The sequence below is a fragment of the Pogona vitticeps genome, chromosome 2 (genome assembly GCF_051106095.1).
Source record: "Pogona vitticeps strain Pit_001003342236 chromosome 2, PviZW2.1, whole genome shotgun sequence".
Taxonomy (NCBI): Eukaryota; Metazoa; Chordata; class Lepidosauria; order Squamata; family Agamidae; genus Pogona; species Pogona vitticeps.
In genome coordinates, this window is record NC_135784.1 from 312990052 (window position 1) to 313011376 (window position 21325).

The following is a 21325-nucleotide window of genomic DNA, read 5'->3' on the forward strand; positions in this document are numbered from 1 at the left end:
AAGCCGTGGCAGAAACCTTAGCCACAGACAGCAAATTTGGCCAAGAGCAAAAGGCAGACGCCACTCTCCGAAAGTGTTTTGAAAAGGTGACAGACACCCAGCTAACACCTGAAACCCCAGCGAGATTTCGCGAGAAAAAGGGAATTTTATATAGAGAGACCCTGATGAATATCTCAAAAGGGGGAGATGGGATCAGAAGTCAGCTAGTTGTACCTGTAAAGTATCGCCCCATGATCTTACAAAGGGGGCACTCTGACATGTTTGCTGCGCACTTAGGGGTGAACAAAACACAGCAGAGAATCACACAAAATTTTTACTGGCCTGAAATAGGGAAGCAGATCAAGGAGTTCTGTAAACAATGTGATGTGTGTCAGAGGCAGGGGAATAACCGTGACAGGACCAAAGCGAAGTTGTGCCCTTTGCCTGTGATTGACACCCCGTTCAAATGTATAGGAGTGGATATTGTGGGACCTTTGCCCAAGGCCACAAAGAGGGGGAACCGGTTCATTCTCACCATTGTGGACCATGCCACGAGGTACCCCGAAGCCATACCCTTGACTAACATCGAAACTAACACAGTGGCAGATGCCTTGGTGGGGTATATGTCCAGGATGGGATCTGCCTCAGAAATAATCACAGATTTGGGCACATCGTTTACATCAAAGCTCATGAAACGGTTATGGCAAATCTGTGGAATTAAACACAAGGAAACCACTGCCTATCACCCCGAAAGTAATGGGTTAACGGAGAAGTTCAATGGGACTCTGATGCGCATGATTAGGGCTTACTTGGCAGAGAATCCAAACAATTGGGACCAGAAGCTGCAATCCCTTTTGTTTGCTTGTCGATCAGTGCCCCAAGCCAGTACCGGGTTCAGTCCGTTTGAACTTTTGTTTGGGAGAAAAGTAAAAGGTCCACTTGATTTAATCAAACAAAATTGGGAGCAGATCACCCAGGATGACCCACAAGATGTTGTGACGTATATAGACACTTTAATGAATGACCTGAAGAGAAACCTAGAGCTAGCAGCAGAAAACCTGCAAGCTCAGAAGGTCAGACAGAAAACCTGGTATGACCAGAAAGCCAGGGAGAGGCACTTTAACCCAGGGGAGGAAGTGCTTTGGCTTAGGCCCTGCAAAGAGAACAAACTGCAGCTCAAATGGGCAGGACCATACAGGGTCATTTCCAAGATGTCAGATCTGAACTACCTTATAGAACAGGAGGAACACCAAGCACGGAGGGTGGTACATGTGAATGCCCTGAAACCCTACTACAGAGGGGAACAGAGGGTTTTATTTGCCATAAAAGCAGCTGAGAGTGAGGAAGCTGAATTACCCTTCTGGGAGGGTAGAGGGGAAGTGAAATACAACCCAGATGAGGTGAAGATCAGTCCTGCACTCACCCAAGACCAGCAGCAAGAACTAAAAGTGCTGCTCACGAAATATCATAAGGTTTTTTCAAATAAGCCGGGGATAGTGAAGGGAGTGATGCATCGGATCCACACAGGGGATGCAACCCCGCTAGCAGTATCCCCATACCGAGTGACGGGACCCTATAGGGACAAGGTGCGGAAGGAGCTGGACGAGATGCTTAGGGAGAACATAATCGTCCCCTCTTCTAGTCCTTGGCCCTCTCCGATAGTCCTGGTGGACAAGCCTGATGGGAGCATTAGATTTTGTGTAGATTACCGGAAATTAAACCGCGTAACCACTCCTGATGCCTACCCAATGCCCAGGCTAGACAACCTGATTGAAACCATAGGGGGTTGTCGGTTCATTTCATCGTTGGACCTAGTAAAGGGTTACTGGCAATTAAGGATTGATCCCAGGGATCAGGAAAAAAACTGCATTTTGCAGCCCTTTTGGTCTATATGAGTTTAGAGTCCTTAGTTTTGGTCTCAGAAATGCACCAGCCACATTCCAAAGGCTGATGGACCAGACCTTAGCAGGGCTCAGTGACTTTACTGTGGCCTACATTGACGATATAGGGATCTTCAGCAATACCTGGGAAGATCACCTGAAACACCTGGAGATAGTGCTGCAGAGGTTAAGTGCAGCAGGGCTAACAGTAAAGGCAAGCAAGTGTCAGCTGGGTAGCCCAGAAATAAAATACTTAGGTCACATAGTAGGGGGAGGAGTGATCAAACCTCTAGAGGCCAAGATAGAAGCCGTTCGTGATTGGCCTAGACCCAACACCAAGAAAAAAGTCAAATCATTTCTTGGGTTGGTGGGCTACTACAGAAAGTTCATCCCGAGGTTTAGCGAGATGGCGACTCCGCTGACCGATCTGACGCGGAAGAAGACTGATGACCGCATCCCGTGGACCAGCGACTGTGAGGAGGCGTTCCAGAGGTTGAAGGAGGCGCTCGTCCAGTATCCAGTGCTGCGTGCTCCCGACTTCGACCGGGAGTTCATCATCTACACCGATGTGTCTAACAGCGGGGTAGGAGCAGTTCTTTGCCAGGAGGATGAAAATGGTGACCAGCATCCAGTGTCCTACCTGAGCAGGAAACTCCAGAAAGGTGAGAGACATTTGGCAACCGTGGAAAAGGAGTGCCTGGCCATAGTATACGCGATTCAGAAGGCCAAACCTTACATCTGGGGAAGACATTTTATTCTGTGCACTGATCACTCACCACTGCAGTGGTTAAAGACAATGAAAACCCATAATAGTAAACTTATGAGGTGGGCTTTAAACCTGCAAGATTTTGACTTCGAAGTGAAGGTGGTCAGAGGGTCAATGAACTGTGTTGCTGACGCCTTGTCAAGAAGACCCGACGAGTGAAGACGGCGAAGAAACCATGGACTGTGTATATTTTGGTGACCAAAAGTTAAATGTACCTGTTTATTGAACAGGCTTGGTTTGTATTAATAAAGGTAACTTAATGTATTGCAAATATTAATGTTTAGAGTAAGTATGGGTTATGGGATTGTGTTATAATGTATAACTGTTTTTGTGTTTTGATCCTGGTTGTTTTTTTGGAGAAAAGCACTTTAGCTTTTCCCCCGCAAAACAACTTATAAAGAGGGGAGGTGTCACATACAGCACTGATGGTACCTGTCTGTCATGGGTTTGGAGGGAAAGTTCCATCCTATGGGGAGTGGAAGGCGGGACATCAGGGGGGAGGAGCTGTACTGTATATATATTTGGAGCTTGTGTGGAGAGTTAGGAGTTGGAGTCTGTGTGTCAGACTGGGTACAACTGTTTGTCAGTTAGTACATACCTGATAGGTTCAGGTTTCTATTTAGGTAGCCAGAACTGATAGGTTCAGGGTCTGTGCGTTACCTTAAAGGGTTCAGTGGGAACCAATCTGTTGTATGTGTATGATTAGGACTATGCCACATTACAGTATCCTATTTACCTGATTCTTTTATTTACCCTGTTTGTTGTTTCAATAAACCTTGTTCTTTTGTTTATTAAAATCCATTCCTGGTCTGTGTGACTCCTTATAGGGAATGGTTGGTGGCAGCATAACTACAGGGTGGGATACTCCAGTAGGTCTGGGGTTGCCACACTTCTCCTTCTACTTTGAAGGGCTAGTAAAGTCCGGAGGGGCCGAAGAACCAGATGCCAGAGAGACCGGCTGCTCCCTCCTCACCGGCATCCCTCAGATGCTCCTTGGTCCACCTCTGGCCTGCCCGGCCGGACAGGCCTGGGGATGGTTAGGGAGCGGTTCCCTGTGCCAGGAATTGGCACTCCTTTCCAAGGAAGGCCTTGCTCCGCATCTCACATAGATCACCTTCCAGGTGGGAGATGTTTGCCTGGCAGTTAAATCAGCTCCTCTCTTTTTATTGTAAATTGCTGTACATTGGAAGGATTGCTGGCGGCTTGTATACCGCCTAGAACTCTGCAGAGATAAAGCCCGGTACAAGCCTTTTAAAAGATAATAAATAAATGGTTAAGCTGCCGACAGGCGCATTGAGGAAGCGGAAAATAAAGAGAAGACACTCCAAACAGGGAAGTTCAAATAAGCCTGTCTTGGGCCCAGCCTCACCTCCAAACCGGCCACCACACCTGGTTTCCTTGCCCTCTGGAGACGCCACCTCTCCCCCAGGGTTGAGGACGAGCTTCTGCTCCCAAAGGCGGCCTGCCCCTGTTCTTGAGACAATGCCAACCTTTCCTGGGAGATGGCTCTGGCATCCCGGTTGCAGGCAAGGAAAATGCAAAGGTCAAGCCAGGTGTCTCCTCTGAAAAGAGCCTTGGTTCCTGCATGCCAGGTGAGAGCCACAGAATTCTCCCATGTTCTCCTCCAAGGAAGCCCAGGCCTTAAAGCAGCTTCTCTCCCCCCCCCCCTCAGGCCCTGCAACTGAGGTGGAAGGGCAGAGCAGTAACTGTGGGGGTTGCATCCTCCGTGGCAGGATGCATGCATGCATGCATGCATGCATGTGTCTTGGTCTCCCACCCGGATCAGCAGCAGGGACCATCGAGATGTGGACAGAGTCAGAGTGGTGCCCTCCTCCTTTCTTTCTTTCTTTCTCCCTCCCACCCATCGCAGCCGGCCGTGGTTCTGTCCTCTACCAGGTGCCCCTGCCAGATTGGCCGCATGGGGTGTGTGCGTGTGCACGCGGGCTGTTCCGCAAGCTGGCCATTCCTTTCCTGGGGGGTCGCTTCAGATAATTCTCTTGTGTTTTGTCTCAGCTGGGCTGGATTATTTCAGTCCTTGGTGTGATTCCGGCATAAAGACATTTGACCCCATTTTATTGGCAGCTTTATTCCATTGGTTTATTTAAGAACTGGATGGAATAGAAAATAAAACACTTCTTTCCTATGCCTCAGAATGGGGGTGGTGGTGGCCCCATCTCAGAATCCTGCGGTGTGGGTTTGCGCACAGTTTGCCAAACCCCAGAAGGCGGTTCCTCCCGCCCCCCAGTCCTTTCCTTTGGCAGAGGAAGAGGCACCCCCACCTGCCCCCCATCTCCTGACCTGGCAGACTCTCCTTTGGCCCCTCCCTGGAGCAGGCAACCTTCACTTCAATGGGGAGGCCTCAGAGCAGCCTGTCTGGAAGGGTGTGGGGGGGGCAGGGAGGAGTTGGGGGTGAACCACGAGAGGGCTCTGTGGTCCTCAGGAGCACTTCAGCGGCACTTCGGCCCCCTCTGCTCAGGTCAAAGCCCCCCCCCACCCGCCATGCCCAGCTGGACAGGGTGTCTCCTCTTCCTCCTCGCTGATCCCGAGGAGGGGCCCTCAGGCCTACTTCCAAGAAATGGGGTGCAGCAGCCCTTTTCCTGCCCCAATCCCCCTAGACCAGCAGTGCCTCCATCTGGGCGGGGGGGGGGAGAGAGAAACCCCTGCAGCTGCTCGGCGCCAACAGAGAACCTGAGGATCATGTCCTGGGAATCTCAGGTGGGTTCCTCCCTCCCTCATCCCAGCTGCTGGGAGGAGGGCAGGTGGGGGCCAGTCCGGGGCCTTCTGTACCACCCAAGAGGGAGGGGCAGGGGCAGCGTCCCTCTGCCACAGGGCACCAGCAGCCCTGCCCGGGGGCTCGGCTCCATGGGAGACCTTTGGACCCTCCAGCCTTCCTTCCTGGCACTTCCGGGAGCCGTCCAGGGTCCCTGGAGGTTCCTCCCCTTGGGGCCGTGCCCTGAGGCCCCCAGACCGTGGCCACCACGGCTTTTCTGGAGCCCTCGGACGAGCAGGCTGCCCTCTTGCGCTCCTTCAGGTGTGTTGGGCTGGCATGACGCGTTCTGACATGCGGGGGCCCTCCACTTTCGGTGGGGAGGATGAGACTCCTGACAGGGAAGGCCCCAGTTGATTCCCAGTGGTCCTGATCCGGAACTCCTGGCTGCCAGTGACCTCTTTGATCCACCTACATGGGCACCGCCGGGTGTTTCGATAGGCGGTACTGCCTTTAAGTGAACCAGGGAAGGGCGATGGTGTGGTTGTTGTTGGGCGGGGGGGGGAGAGAAGGGGCTGTGAAGGGAGGCACGCTTCCAGGAGGCAACTGGGAGGGGGCGCGCGGCCATGTTCCCTCTTCGATCTCCCTCTGATGGATGGCCTTCCTCCCTCCCAGACCTTGCCCTTCGTGTCAGAGACCCCCGTGGGTGGGCAGGGTTGGTCTGTCCATGGACCCATGCAGATGCTGACCCTTGCACCACCACCCCCATGGAGGGGCTCCTGCGGGCTCCTGGAATAGAGGAACTGGGAGGAGGTTGGAGGAGGGGGGAAGAGTCCCATGAGTGATAGCCTGGAGGAGGAATGGGGGGAGCTGGAGTTGGGGGGGGGGCAGAGAACAACCTATCCTGGAGGCTGGAAAGGGACTCCAGCAGGACTGAGGACTTGGGGACTCTTCCTGTGGCCCCTTTAAGGGAAGTTGCTGAGGGCCACGGAGGTCAGGGGTGGAGGAAGGGGGCCGACTCTCCTCTCTCCATTTATGTGGGCCCATCAGCCCCGCCAGCCCTTGAAAAGCAGGGGATTTGGCTTGGCTGTCCTTCCTAAGTCAGGGAATGTCTCTCCCCCCCCCACACACACCCACGCCCCCCCCCCCACCAGGAGCTGGTCTCCCTTGCCCGAAGAAGGGGGAGGAACAGATGCCCCAGGGTGAGCTGTGAGGATGGCAATCAGCCCCTGGGTGGGTGGGGGGAGCGGAGCAGAGCGCCCCCCCCTCAGGCAGCAGGGGCCTTCATCTCATGCAGCCTCGTGAGTATCAGGGCGATGAGACCTGGGCCTTTCCAGTGGGGTACCTGCTTCACCCTCCCCTGCTGCCCCCCCCCAACCAGTGCCACCAGTATACACACGGAAGCATCCCAGAGACAGCCAAGGAGTAGCCTTGCCCGCACACAGTTCCTTTCCCACATAGGAGGAAGAGGAGGGTGTGTGTCCCCCCCCCCTCCACTGCCTGGGAAGGGAGGAACCTCAGCACGCAGGCAGCCAGACGCACCCATCCAGCCCTTTCCTGTCACTGCCGCTCTGCTTGGCTTGGCTTCTGGGTTTCTGGAGCTCAGGGCAAAGGGGCCGCAGGGGTGAGGTAACCTCCCACCCAGGGGCCTTACCATAGACCATGGTGGCCCTGGGGGCTGAGGTAACCTCTCCCCCCCCCCCCCGGTGAGGAAGGCATTCCCGCTCCAGCTGCTGCCACCCATGTCAGGGCCAGCAGGCAGGCATCGGAGAAGGCTGGCATTGGAGTTCCACTGGCTGCTGCCCAAGTGTGAAGAGTGAGTGTGTTCGGGGGGGGAGGTTGGCACAGAGCCCCAGCCATGGCAGGGGCTGGGGGTGGGGGTGCATTACAGCCCTGCCCTCCATCGCAAGGGCCAGTCTCAGTCTGTCCAGAACCGGCCGGCCGGCCAGCCTCCCCATCAGCTGGTGCAGACGCTGGTGACGGAGGCGCTCCCGGCCTGGGGGTCCACCAGCCCCAGCTCCTCCTGCTCGTTGATGCAGAGCTGGTAACCGCAGCCTTTCCGGCGAGGCAGAGGGCCGGCCAGGCCACCGGCTGCCGTGGCCGTTGTGTCGGGCTTGGCCCGGGGGGGCAGCAGGAAGCCCACGCTCCCGGCAATGAGCATGTGCCAAATGCTGTGGATATAGAAGTAGTTCTCCTCGGTCTCGACAAAGGCGTAGAGCAGGATGGCCGAGGCGGCAATCAGCGCCCCAGGCAACAGGTAGAAGATCCAGCGCTGCCAGGTTGGGGGGTAGCAGTGCCGCCGGCGGATGCTCCGGGCCGTCTGCAGGCAAAGGAGAAAGACAGGAGGTCTGAGCTCGGAAGCCCACCCTTGCCAACCGTGGGCCACCGCCTTGGCATCTTTTCTCAAAAGAGTGTTTGGCAGCACAAGCCTTAGTCCTGGATGAAAAAGGTGTGGGTGAGGCCCAGGTCCAGCTCCAATTTACCCCCTCCAGGCTCCGAGTCTGGATTTGTGAGCCAAAAAGAGGTGGTCATCATCCCGCTACCACTACCTAGGTGGAGGAGATCCGAAGCCCTCTGTCAGCCAGAACAGAGAGGGCACCCTCCACCAAACTTTCCCGGGATGCTTGGCATGCATGTAACCCACTGTGTGGGAACAGATCACCTGGACCCGGGCCTCACCGGCACAGCAGGCGAAATGACCTGTCCAAGAAAGTAGGCCAGCGCAGAACCTGGTGATGTCCTGACTCTTCAGAGCCGAGGGAGCTCCGTCTGGTCTCTGCCAAGCGGAGGGAGGAGGACCCGGCTGGCCCCCTTCTCCTGCCAGAGGGGGAAGCAGACACCCACACACATGCACCCCACTCTGATCTTGTCTTTACCCAGGCAATGGCCATGATCCCTAAGGCAAAAAGACTGGGTCCCAGCAGGTTCCAGAGGCCATGACGGTCCAGCTGCAGGGCCATGGAGAGCAGCATGGCGCCCAACAGGTAGAGCACCTGCCCAGAGAGGAAAACAGGGAGGGAGGAGGTGAGCGGGAGCCCCAGGGGGGCACAAGCGGTTGCCTGCCTGGCTTGGGAGTGGGCTGCCCCAGGTTCAGCTCAGGACGACCCTTTGTGGAGGAGGGCATTTAAAGGGACAGGACAAATGGGTGCTTAGCAAAGGGCCATTTTTGCCTTCAGTTTTCGGGCAGCTGCTTCTTCACGCCCCCCCCCCGCCCCCTTTGCTCCAGTCCCAGAGAATCCACCCCTGAGGTCCACAGTGGACATCCCACAACTCAGGGGAGCCCCCTCCTCCCATCTGCCTGCATGCTTCTGACGGGCAGCCATGCCCCCTGGTGGCGCATGCCAACCCCTGGGGGAGCCCTCCCTCCCCCATCCTTCTTGCCAGGCCAGGTTGGGTGTGGGTGTGGCTCCTCCCCTCACCTGCTTGACCACCGGCTGGAGCCGGGCCATGGCGATGACCGTGACCCAGACGGACATGAGGGAGCCCAAGAAGTCACAGAACTGCAGGACGTCATAGTCCATGATGCAAAAGACAACAATGCCTGGCTGGTCACAGGCGTGGTAGAACTAAAGCAAAGAGGGTGGAGGTCAGACAGCCCCCCCCCAGAACCCCTGTCCTCCCCCCCACCCCCCCTCCTGGGACTGGGAAAGACCTCCTTCCAGCTGCAGGTCAGATAGTTTAGTAAGAAGGCAGCCCAGAACAAGGACATGAAAGGGGAGCATAAAACAGCAGTGATCAGAGGAGATCATTTCACCCCTGTCTTTGGTCCCCTGAATGAAATCAACCAGCAGCAGGTTCAAAATGGCTAATTCTGGCACGTAGAATTCACTGCCAAGTGCAGTGGGGAGGAGTTTATTGGGTTGCGTCCGCTACAGTCCCTTTAGCAAGAGATGGGTCCTGTGCGCCCGGCAGGGATCAGTATTAAAGAGGGAAGCTGAACCTCCCTGCACAGAGGCCGGCTCCTTCTGAGACAGGGCCTGCTTGCTTTGCTAAAACTCTTCCAGGTGGAAGATGCCCCTCCTGCCAACCAGCACAAACGGCGGAGCCTTGCTTAATCCTTCTCCCCCTCCTCCCCCTGCAGAGACCTCTTTTTCCATTAAGCCCCAAGACCTACGGGGGTGGGGGGTGGACAAGGGTCCTGGCAAAAGACACACACTCACAGTGGAGAAGAACATGGTGAAGATGTAGACAGCAGCCTCCAGGAGGTAGTGGCTCCGCATGGCGATGACCACCGGCGGGACGAACATGAGGTTGCTGAGGCAGAGAAGCAGCGTGGAGAGCAGCTGGAAGCCGTAGGAGAAGGCCGCCGTGTTGTCTGTGCAGCCCCAGCCGCTCCAGCCTGGGTGGGTGGGTGGTCAGGAGTCAGGGCAGGCAGCCACAGAGGGCCCAGAATACAAAAGGGGCTCTCCCCACTATCCACGGGGCTGGGCTGGGCTGGGAGGAGGGGGTGGTCAGACAGGCCAGCGGCTTCCCAGTGGCTGGGACTTGGGGGGCAGAAGTACTGCCTCCTGAAAATATGCTATTCACACTGCAGAGGTGTGAATGCCTTCATGCCGGGGCCATTGAGCCCTGGTGCCAGCTGGGCAGGGGGAAGAGCCAGCTGTCCGGGCAGCCCTCCGACCAATCCTCCTCCTCCTCCTCCTCCTCCTCCTCCTCTTTTTTTGGCCCAGCTCACCCTGAGATTTGTGTCCATGCCTGCAGAGCCTGGAGAAGCAGGTGGAACAAACGGAGGCTCCAGCCTGCACTCTGGCAAGCTACCAGGCGGGGGGAGTGGGGGGGGCAGCATGCCTTTGCACAAAAAAGGGGCCACCGGTCCTAACTCAGAAGGGAGAGAGAACCTTCCTGTCCTCCCAACTGCCACCACCACTCCTGTGCCTGGAAGTGTTAAGTGCCCAGGCTCTTGAACCAGGCAACAACAACAACAACAACAACAACAACAACAACAACAACAACAACAACAACAACAACAACAACAATAATAATAATAATAATAATAATAATAATAATAATAATAATAATAATAATAGATGGTGCGGCATAGACATTTCATGAACGAAATAAGTGAAAATAGATGCTCTAAACTGGTACAATGAACCTGAGGTCTGTTTGCAGGACACTGCTTGGGGGTCACCACAGGCTTTTCCCACTCAAAGACTATTTGGGGCATTTTGGCCTCTCATGGTTTCCCTCTGTTGGGGAACCCCCCCCCCCGAAGTTTGTTTTTACCCCTGGCTCTGTGGGAGAGGAACCCTGGAGTCATTTCACGGAGGATGGCGTTCCCTTTGCACCAGTGCTCCCAGCGGGAACTGGTCTTTCATGCTCCGGATCAGCCCTGGATCGTACCAGGAAAGAGCAAGGCAAGGTCCCTAAACACGGGCAGAAGGCCGTGCCCTTAGCCCTGAGTAAACGCAGCCCGCTCCAGGCACCTGGGCCTCGGAGGCAAGGCTCAGCACCTCCCCAGGCGCTGAGGATCTTTTTTCTTTCTTTTTCGGCCCCACCGGCATCCTGAACAGAGCCTGGCTCAGTTGAGGATGATGGCAGAGTGACAGCCGGGCAGCAGACCATCCGGCCAGCCGGCCGGTTTCCCTCCCTCCCTCCCTCCCTCCCTGCCCCACTCACCAGCTTTGCACTCACAGGCAGCATACAAGTAGTTGTTGGTGCGCATCAGCTTGCACTGCCCGTAAGGGCCACAGTCGTTGATGCAGGGCGAGAGGTAGGTGCGCAGGTACACCTCTGCGGTCACGTTCCCACAGGGCTCCAGCCTCGGAGGGAAGAAGCGGTGGAAGTCAGCCATGGCCCCTGGAGTCCCGGGGAGTGGGGGAGGATCCAGGGGGTGGAGTGGCCTGAGGGGTGCCTCGGAGTAAAAGGCCTGAGGGGGGGGCTGTACCTCATTCTCCCTGGGTGGTGTCTAAGCCTGTGCCCTGCCCAAGTCTTGGAGAATCAACGGGAAGCCATTTAAAGGACCGACTCTTGGGGGATTTTTCAAGGAGGGTGACACCATCCCGTGTCTTGTTTTGGGTTTGGCACCCATGCCTTAAAAAACACTAAGGTGGCTTCCTCTTTTGGGAAAAGAAAAGAAGATGGACTCAGGGTGGAACCTGCCTGAACCAACACTAGGATGTTGGGCATGGCTATGGGCTGTCACCTCCGGCGACCCTTTCCTGGGTTCCCTCAGCTGAGGCGGAGTCCTCAGAAGTGATGCCCTGGGAGGGGGGGCCCTGGGACCAGGCAGGCAGCCGGCTGGCTCTGGTCAGAGAGAGGTCTGGTGGCAGAGCGGCTGAAGGCAGCCTCCCTGGGCTGCCCTAAGCTCTTTCCTTTATCTCGCCTAACGAGTCTTGTAGGGACGCTGTCAAGAGAAGGGAAGGAAGGGCTGGGGGGGGCGTTGGGGGGCAGTTTGCTGCTCAGCTGCCTCAGCGGCCTTACCCCCTGTCCGTGGCGCAGAGCAAGCGCAGGCTCAGGTACCAGCTCCCCGTCTGTGGGTAGGGGATTCGCAGGCGGGCAAGGGGGGCCTTGGCATGGATGGAGAGCAGGAATCCCGCCAGCAGCTCTGCCAAGGAAAGGCAGGAGGTCAGCAAGAGAGTGGCCCACAGGCTTGGCCCTCCTCACCCCACCACCCCCACCCACCCCCGGATGACCTGCCTGCCCCTCTGGAAGCTTCCCCCACCACTGCAGAAATGGGGATCTGCGGAGGCCCCAAAAACAGTGCAGGAGGGTGCCCCCCCCCACCCGGGCCCTTACCTGTCTCACAGGTGACCGTGGAATTCTCTTCCGAGGCCAAGGGGACCTCGTGGTTCAAGCAGGCAAAGACGGTGGCGTTCTCCCCGCGCAGAGAGGACTAAGAGAAGAGGCGCCCCGTTAGGTTCTGGCGCATTGCAAAAGGGGCCCTTGTACCAGAAAGAGGGGCGGTGTGACGGAAAGGCAGCCTCAGTTTCCTCCCTCGCCCAGGCCCCTCGGCTGCAGTGCGGAGCCCCCTCCTGGGCTCCCCTCCCCTCCCATTCCGCGGCTGGCAATGACGCCCCCCCAAAAACGTGCCCCCCCGCCCAGCGCCCCACCTCCCTCCCCATCTCTCACCTGTCCTCTCGCGAGGGGAGGGGCTGCCTCCCACGCCGTCCACCCCATCCTACCTCTGGCGGGGCCTTCCCCCTCCCGCCCCCGCCCCCCCCCGCCCGCAGACGCACCACGTTCAGCTTGAGCTCCAGGTTGAGGGCTCCGCCGCTGTCCAGGACCGGCAGCAGGTTGATGGCGAAGATGGCCGGCCGGTCGGGGGGCACCGAGACGTTGGGGCCGAAGAAGATGTAGAAGTGGGCCGAGAAGGTGTCCAGCTCGTTGCGAAGAGTGGGCCGGATGGGCCAGCAGTGGTCGCGGGCGGTGGGGGCCGGTGGGGCGGCGGGAAGGCGGTGGGGGCGGGGGGGCGGCGCGGAAGGGCCCGGGGCATCCGCCAAGACCGCCCCTCCCGCCGAGCCGAAGGAGAGAGGCATGTTCGGGGCCGGGAGGGCGCGACTGAGGCCGCTCCGGGCGCAGTCTGTGGGGAGAGCAGGGGAGAGGTGTGGGTCGGAGCGGCGGCCGGGCCCTGGGGCCGGCAGTCCTCTCCCCCTCCCCCGCACCCCCACAACTGATCGGTGGGCCCGACCCCTCGGGGGCCCGCTTGGGGCTTGCCGGGGGGGGGCGTCCCTCCCTCCCGGAGGCTTTCCGGCCTCTGAGCTCCCTCTTCTCTGCCGCGGGGCCGCAGCACTTCTTTCGGGTGGCCGAACAGTGGTGCGCAGGGCCGGGGGTGGGGGGTGGGCTGGGGTGGGGGGGCTGCTGAAAGCGAACCCAGGAGTCCTGTCCGCGCCTCCCTGCCGGCGCCACGCCACGCCTTTCTATTAACGCGTGCTAGACGGCGAAAGCCGGGCGGCTGCTACATCTGCCTTTAGTCTCTCGCCTCCCCCCCCCCCCCCGCTCCGCAGGCATCGGCTCCTTTCTCGCCTGGAGGTCCTGACGCCGGCGGGGACCACGGGCCCTGGAGCTCCGGCCCCGCCCGGCCTGCCCGCTTCCGCGCCTTTGGCGGCCCCGGTTCGCCCTCCCCGTCGCGTGCCTCTGCGTGTGTGTCCCGGTGCGTGCGTGCCTGCCTGCCGCCCTCCGCCCCGCGGGGCCCGAGGCGCCCACTCACCCTTCAGCTGCACCACCAGCTGGAAGCCGAGGCTGCCGGCCAGGCCCGGTGGCTTCTCCACCAGCAGGTAGTACCACTGCTGCCAGAAGGGGAGCGGCAGGGCCAGGCGGCAGGGCCGGCGCTCCCGGCAGTCGACGGCGGTGGAGTTGTGCAGCGGGGGGGCCTTGCCGCGCGCCTTGAGCCACAGCGGGCAGCCCTCGGCGCTCTGGTTGGCCCCCCCGCGGCAGGCGCGCAGCTCCACCAGCACCTGCGAGGTGTAGCTCGGGATGAAGACCCTGCGGGCAGACCGAGAGAGAGAGAGAGAGAAAGAGACGGCGGGGGGGGGGGGGACAGGCCGAGGGGCCCCTTCGCTCCGCGCATCAAGGGGGAAGAGCTCCGCGCGTGCCGGGCAGGGCGACCCTCTCCCTCCGCGGCCTCTCCCCAAGCGCCACCCCGTGGCCGTCTCTCGCCTTCTTCGGGCACCGGGAGGGCCCCTGAGCAGGACTGACATCGTGGGGCACGGCGGCGGGGGACGGGGTGTCGGTCCTGTTCTCCCAGAGCAAGGGAAGGGTGTGACCTGCCCAGTCAGCCGGCCAGGATCGGCGGCCAAAGCCCCTGGAGGGCGGCGTGCGGGTCGCGGCCGGTCCGGCGGCCCTTCCTGGCGGCTCCTCTCCGTCGCTTCTCTGCTGGGAGACTGTTTCCCCTCTCTTCCCCCTCCCCTAGAAGGGCTTCACGTTGTGCCCCCCAAGACCCCTGCCTTCCTGGCACTCACTTGCACAGCAGGGAGCGGTTGTGGCGCGAGAGGACGTGCTCCGTCACGTAGCCAGGGTACAGCACGGTGATTCCCAGGAGCCGCTGGACAATGAGTTGGGGCTGGAAGAGGTACTGGCAGTCCTCGGCAAGGCCCTGGCAGGCAGGCAGGCAAGAAAAGAAGGAGAGGGAGGGGGGACCAGTCAGAAGCAGGGGGCTGTCCTGTGAGTGGCTCAGATCCACTCCCCATCCCTTCAAAAGACCCCCTTCCAGTCTGCAATCAGAAGAGCCCAAGCCGATCAAGGAACTGCCCACTTGGACAATAGCAGAGGCAAAATACTAGGGTGTTTTTTTAAAAAAAGTCAGCTGCAGAACAGAATTGAAAGCGACACATTTAGGGTTCAATGCCTGCCAGCAAAGAAAGCTGATCCTGGGGAACTTCTCAGTAGAGGGCAGAGTGAGGGTGGGGCCCTGTGGGTCTCCCCGCCAGAGCATCCCAGTGGAAAGGCTTTGAGGGTCTTCTCAGCAGGCAGCATGTCCTGGAGAAGCGCCACTGGGGAGGCAGCTGTTCACAATCAGGGCCAGGTGAGGGAAGCCATTACCCGAGTGGTCAGGCACTAAACTTTTCCAGGGTTTGGGGGTGAACCCAAAGGCTTTGACTTGGGCCTCACCACCACCAGCAGCGGTGCTTCCTGGACTTGGCTGCCCAGATAGGAGTTCTGACCCACGATGGGGCAGAACCTCCTCCTCCTTCCCACTCAGAAAAGCCTCTCCTGAAGGACCCCAGAGCCCATGGGATCCAAAGCCGCCAAGAGCTATGGAGAGGTCTGAGACCACCCACAAGGGCAATAGACTCCACGTCTTTGTTCTGGCAACCAAGGCTGTCCCTGCTCCGAAACCAGGGAGGGCTGAAGCCCAGTGGAAAGAGGTCCTTCTCCTCAGTGTCATCAAAACAGGAGGAACCTGAAGAAAAGCTGGAGTTGACTAGCGACCGCGTCCCTCGGCCCCCTTATGGGTGGTTCACCCTGATGCAGAAGGACGCCCGTCCTCCGGCTTGAGCCATAGCGTCTTCAGGAGAGCACAGCCCACTGCCTCTGTGAAAGAGGCAGACAATCATCCACCCCTCTGGGAAGCATGGATCGCCTGCTGGATCCATGTCCTCAGGCTGGATCTATGGACTGCAAGGAGCAAACGTGAGAGAAGGGCTGAGCGCACCGCCCGCCTGAAGGGCAGATCCAGGCCCCCTGGGCCTCAACCACCGGAACTGATCCAGGAGGACGGAGCAAGTCAGCGCCCGGGGTGCCAGCCCACCCCAGTCTGGCTTGCATTGTCTGGGGATTCAAAGGTACATCAGGTCTCGGTGGCTTCATGAAGGGAGGGTTCAAACCAGATCTTCCTACCGATCAGGCTCTAAAATTGCACCTCCCGGAGGTAACCAGTTCGAACCCAGCGCTCCTCCCTCCCAGCCTACTGGGGGAAGGTCAGCAGCCCCTCCCCCTCCCCGTAGGGCTGGCCAAGGCCCAGGCTTTCACTGGGGCCGCACCTTGACAGAGATCTTCCCCTGTTCCTTGGGCAAATGAGCTGCCAGGAACCAGTCCCCAGGCAGTGGGCTGGTGATGTTGAAGACGCCCGTGGTCCGGTTGGGCAGCGTCCAGGTGAGCGTGAGGGCGAAGGAGCCAGGCACGGCTGTCTCTCTGGGGAAGTGGGTGTGCAGCGGGTTGATCACAGGTGGGGCCCCTGAGCGGAAATACCTGCCAAGGAGAGAGGAGAAGGTGAGAGAGGGAGAGCCAGAGAGAGCAATGGGGTGCAGGGAGGCAGGGGCAAAGATCATCCTCTGGCTGGCAGAAGGCGGGGGAGAAACAGGAGCTCAGCTGACTGGTTGGGAGCAGGAAAAGGATGGGCCCACTTGGGGAATCAGCCCGGCCCAGCCCAGCCCAGTCAGGGAAAGGCAAGCCGACCCATTGGAGGTGTGGGACAGCAAGACAGCACCAGTCTAATGTACGGGGGGGGGGGGGTGAGTGAGGGGTGTCTAACTTCAGAGCAGCACGGCAGCAATAGCTGTCCCAGCAGCTACCAGACTGACTCTCAGGGAGACCCTCCTAGAAGGGACGCCTGAGTCTTTCTCAGACAGAGAAGGCTGAAGTGGCTTCGTGGGCCCTTCTTCTGTTTCCTGACTGAGCTCTTCTCTCAGTTCTGGACAGGCAGAGAAGGCCCTGGGGACCAGGAATCAACCTCAGCACCATCCTGGTCGCCGTGAGGGCTGGCCGGTCCCCTCTGGGGCGTGGATGCAATTCCTCTTTGAAATAAGAAGGAAAAGCAGGCAGGGCCCAGCCCCTCGGCCTGTCTTTCGCCCTCCCTCTCATCCAGCACAGGAAAGGCAGAAGCTCTGTGGCAAGCTCCTTTCGGCCTGAGATCCCCAGAGTCATCCCTGGCACCTCCAAACCTCTCCTCCCCCCCCCCATTTAGCTAGCCCAGAGAGGGAGGTCCTTGCAAAGGTGCCCCCCATCCCCCAAGGGGGGGGAAACAGATGGGAGGGGGAGGCCGCAGCAGGGCAGGCCGCCCCTGGTCTTGGCAGGACGTGGTTCTTCCTCCTCCAGCTCATTTTCTCCAGAGGAGACACAGGTGCAGAAAGGAGGAGCAGAGCAGAGCAGAGCGCGCGGTTGCCTCTCAGCCCTCGTGCAGCTGGTTCTTCCCATCTTTCAGCTTGCACTCACAAAATTTCATTTCAGTGCTGGGTTATTAATATTGATTTCCAGTCCTGTGGTGCATGCGTGTGTGGCTTGGAACCGAGGGAGCCAAAGAGTTATGATTAATGTGGGGGACCCTTTCCTTTTCTGGAAATCTCAGCAAGCGGTCCAGACAACAGATGGCCAGGTTGCCATTCACCCTTTTAAAGGAGGCCTTGTCACAAACCCCTTAGGGACCGACCACGGGATGTGGAAAGAAGCAGGTTCCCAGCCAAACCAGCTTCAGAAGCATGTGGCACATGACCAAAAACAAACCAAAAAACCCACTGGAAGTCTCCCCCACTGAAGAGGTTCTTCATTTCCACCAGAGTCCCATCCCAGCTGGCTAGAAATGACAAGACATGCCTTAGGAAGGCTGGCATCTGGTGAGGGGTGATGTGGAGGGCCAGCAGTAAGGGCTCAAAAGCTGGATCAACCCCAGATCCCAGAAATGTATTGATTGAGTGATTTAAAATATGTTCACCCCATCTTTCTTCTTAAAAAGACCCAGAATGACCTACATCAGTAGATGTCAATGTTTAAGAAGCTAAAAACCATTAATATAGAAATATAGAAATATCTTTTTTAAAAAATCAAACAAATATCACACTAAAAATATTAAACAAAAGCAGCACCAAAAGGCGCCTGGTGGGACTAGATGATCATCTCAGCACATAAGCAGGCTCACAAAGAGAGACACGGTCCTTGAGAGACCGCCTTGGGCCCAAGCTACTGTAAGTGCTTTCTTTAGAGGTTAGGACCACACTTTGGGCCTGGAAATGGATCAGCCGCCAGGGGAGCTGCTGTAAAGGGGGTGGGGTGGGGTGGGGGTGGGCTTTTTGACTCCCTGTGAAATGCCTCAGTCAGCAACCTGGCTACTGCATTTTGGACCCACTGAGGTTTCCTGACATGTCCCGTCCCACCGGCAGCCCCACATAGAGGACATTGCTGTCATCCAGCCAGAAAGTAACCAGGGCGTGTGTCAGCCTGGGTAGACTAGACCTCTCCAGGACCAGGTGCAGCTGGTGCACTCATTTTAACCGTGCAAAGGGACTCCTGGCCACTTCTGAAACCTGGCAATCCAGGCTCAGAGATGAATCCAGGAGCACCACCAAGCTAAAAACCTGTGCTTTCACAAGGAGGGCGACCCCATCCAGCACAGGTGAGGGACTCTCAGCTACTAGCTGAGCCCCACCATCTGTCCTCAGATCCTGAGTCCTCCTGAAGGCAGGGTCTCCAGGTGGATGTCATCCCCCACCCCACCCCCAGAGATCTCAGGGCCCAAACCCTGTCGCCTTCTGACCCTCTTATGGAGGCCACGCAGGCAAGGGTTGAGAGGAGGCGGCAAGCATGACACGCAGGGATAACGCTCTTGGTGCAGATCAGGTGAGCTCCCCCCTCCCCCAGCTCTGTTCCCTGACTCACACGGTGATGCTCCGGTCTGGGCACTGGTCGCCAAAGGTGCCCCCCTGCTCTTTAAAAGTGATGAGGTTCCAGACAGCTACCACCGTGTCCTCCGGGATGCGGAAATGGAAGAGCTCGATGCTGGTGAAGGAGCGGAAGGCGTTCAGCTTGCGGGGGGTCCGGGTGAAATAGTCGGTGACAAAGAGCCCTCCTGAGAGAGAGAGAGAGAGAGAGAGAGAGAGAGAGAAGGGGTGGTGGTGCTCAGGCAGCCTTGGCGGGAGGAGGGGGCAGAGCGCGCCTCTTGGTCTTCGCCCTTTTCTCCCACGGTGCATCTGCCTTCCCCACGGACCACGAACTCCCCTGCCCCCACCCTGCCCATAATGTCCACTGCCAGGAATGGACCTTGCAGCCAAGGAGGGCAGACCGTAGGGACGGCTGTGCAGGGAGCAAGGCTCATTGGAGAGGGAGGGGTGGAATCCAAAGGGAAAGCAAAAGACCATGTTAGGCAAGGAGACATCTCGGGGCCCAGGGCTGAGGACCAGGGGCCTCTCCTGCAAGGGGACTTCTTGCAGTCCCCCCCCCACTTCCTCCGATGTCAGAGTCGTGGCATCAGAGAAATGGATTTGTCCACCAAAGCTCGCATTAAAATATTGCAGGCTAGCCTCTAAGATGCTCCACCGCTTCTAGTTACTCTGTTTTTGTCTTTGTCTGATATCCCGGGGCAAAGGCTTCGCCAGCTTTCCTCACAGAGATCAGCGAAGCATTCGTTCCAAGTCTTCTGAGAGGACAAAGTGGGATGGGGGGGCATGCTTTCGTTAGGGAGTGCCCGCCCCCCGCCCCCAACGCTCACTGGCTGCTCTAATGGGAAAGCTCTTCAGAGTCTCGTGGGGGGGGGGAGGAGCAGCCAGAGAAGGGGGCTTTCCTGGGAGAAATCCTGCGCCCTGCCACCTCAGCCACGAAGGCAGGCCTGCATGTAAACAGAGGGTGCCATTGCACACACGTTGCCAGGAGGGAGGGAGCAAAGGCTGAGCCTCGGTAAATCACGGTAAGTGCTGCCAGCCGATGCCATAAAACCTTTTTTTTTTAAAGGTTCATGGGAGCATATATAATATTCCGCCAGCCATTTCCCTCCTCGTGAAAATGATCTCATTATTCTTGCTGAAAGCCATCAATTACCAGGTAATTAAATGTCTTGGGCTGCTGGTGACAGGATCAGTAAATCTCCCCGCTGCCCCCTCCCCCCAGTTTGGAGGCGGCCAAGCGCTCCTTCCGAGGCCAGGGGCCTGATGGCCATCCAGCCAAGCCTCGAGGGACCAGTCCAGGCGGGGTCGGGGGGGGGCAGCCTGCAAACCCTCCCGTCCCCTCTCTAACCTGCAAGCGGGGAGACGCGGGCAGGAGGAGGTGCCGTGAGAAATGGCCAGGAGGGGAGTCGATCTCAAAGTGTGTGCGGAGAGGGCTGGCCAAGAAAGCCCTGGATCCTGAGATATCCGAGGAGGGTCGGCCCCCCCCCCGCGCACCTCTTTAACGCCAGTGACAGAAGGGCCAAGAAATGGGAGGGGGGACAGGGAGGGGAAGGGGGAGCACCAAGGGCTGGATTTTAGCGGAGAGGAGAGGAAAGCGGGGGTGGGGGTGGGGGTGGGGGTGGGGGCGGTGTAGGCGGGGAGGATGAGGGGCAAGGCTCGCGCCCCCTAGATTCCCTTTGGCTTCTTCCCTCCAGGCTGCCCTCCCTCGTCCCCTTCCCCCTCCCTCACTCGCCCCGCCCTGTGGACCTCCCGCGGCGCTGCCGAGATGCCGACTGGAAGCTCCTGGGGCAGAGACCTGTCTCCGTCCGCCCAGCCTCGATCGCCGGGAAGTTCCCGGCCGCGAGGGTTGCCTCGGGACAGGGAGGGGACGGACACTCGGAGGAGTCTCCAGGAAGGACGGGGCCGTGGGAGGGCGTGGAAGCGGCGGGGGGGGCAGGGACTGTGGGTGGCGACCGCCCCTTCCCCACCCCTCGGCCTCTCCCCTGCCCGGAAGGAAGCTTCATCGCCCGCCCCGCCAAGCTCGCGTCCAGGACCCGGGGTGTGGAGAGCTCCCTCGGACCCGCTGCAGCCGGAGGTCGGTCGGTCGGGCAGACTCTCCCAGAAGAGCCCTCCCCCGGGGGGGACACAACGCCGGGCCCCCTTCCTGCGTCTGACCCCCCTCCCCAAGCGCTGGGCAGGCGGGCGCCGGGGCGGCTCTCGAGGGCCCCTCGCGCGGGGCGGGCAGGGAGCCTTCAGCACCACGGCCGCCTGGACAGCTCCGGCGGCTCAGCCTCCGCGGCCCTTCCGGCGCCCGCCAGCGGAGGCGGAGGCGGAGGCGGAGGCGAGGGGGCCGGTCTGGGTCTCCCGCTCTCCCCCCCCCCCACCGGCGCCGGGCCTTCCCCCTCCTTCCCTGCCCGCCGCCGCCGCCGCCGCCCCCCCCCCCAGTCCCCGGGCACTCACCGGCCGGGCGTCCCAGGCTGAGCCAGGCGAGCAGCTGGAGCAGCAGCTGGAGCCGCCCGAGAGCCGCCGGGCCCATGCTGCGCCCGGAGCCCCCCGCTCGCCGCCCCGCCGCACCCGCGCTCCCTCTCGGGCTCCAGCCACGGCGGCGGCGGCGGCGGCGGCGGCGGCGGCGGCGGCGGAGGCGGAGGCGGCAGCGGAGGCGGGAGCAGCGGCAGCACCAGCAGCAGCAGCAGCAGAAAGCAGCCGCCGCCGCCGCCGCCGCCGTGACGTCAAGGCCCGCGGCCCCCGGAGCCCCCGCGCCTTCCCCATTGGCCCAACGCGCGGGGCTGCCGGGGACGGCGCGGCCCATTGGCTGCCCGAGGTGCCACTCGCACGCACGCCGCGCCGCGCCGCAGCTGCCGCCGCCGGGCGCCTGGAGGAAGACGGCGGGGGAGGGGGCGCAGCTGGGCCGGGAGGGGGCGGCCGAGGGGGCGGCGGAGCCTCGAAGGAGGGTAGCTTCTGGGGGGGCCCTCGGGGAGCCGGT

At 59.6% G+C, this 21325-nt stretch overlaps 1 protein-coding gene across 3 annotated transcripts; it reads right to left on the bottom strand.

Annotated features, from left to right (window-relative positions):
- Nucleotides 1-4695: 4695 nt before the first annotated feature.
- Nucleotides 4696-20966, bottom strand: TMEM8B (transmembrane protein 8B). 3 transcript variants are annotated; one of them, XM_072993097.2, is made up of 13 exons: nt 20803-20966; nt 18362-18551; nt 15754-15961; nt 14233-14366; nt 13482-13756; nt 12511-12854; nt 12071-12167; nt 11756-11879; nt 10967-11094; nt 9493-9671; nt 8752-8898; nt 8209-8325; nt 4696-7652 (listed from the first exon to the last, which is right to left on the bottom strand). In XM_072993097.2, the coding sequence occupies exons 1-13, from the start codon at nt 20876-20878 to the stop codon at nt 7290-7292; spliced, it is 2382 nt and encodes a 793-aa protein (XP_072849198.2). In that variant the 5' UTR covers nt 20879-20966; the 3' UTR covers nt 4696-7289. The 3 variants fall into 3 exon arrangements, with proteins under 3 accessions (XP_072849198.2, XP_072849197.2, XP_072849199.2); XM_072993096.2 differs by having other exon boundaries at nt 10952-11094; nt 20803-20964; XM_072993098.2 differs by lacking the exon at nt 8209-8325 and having other exon boundaries at nt 10952-11094.
- Nucleotides 20967-21325: the final 359 nt, after the last annotated feature.

Coding starts and splice junctions, on each gene's coding strand:
- TMEM8B (XM_072993096.2), bottom strand. CDS start 20,878: ATGGGCCCGGCGGCTCTCGGGCGGCTCCAGCTGCTGCTCCAGCTGCTC. Junction 12,168..12,510: donor TGGAGCTCAAGCTGAACGTG/GTGCGTCTGCGG, acceptor CTCTTCTCTTAG/TCCTCTCTGCGCGGGGAGAA. Junction 7,653..8,208: donor GGATCATGGCCATTGCCTGG/GTAAAGACAAGA, acceptor CTTTGCCTGCAG/ACGGCCCGGAGCATCCGCCG.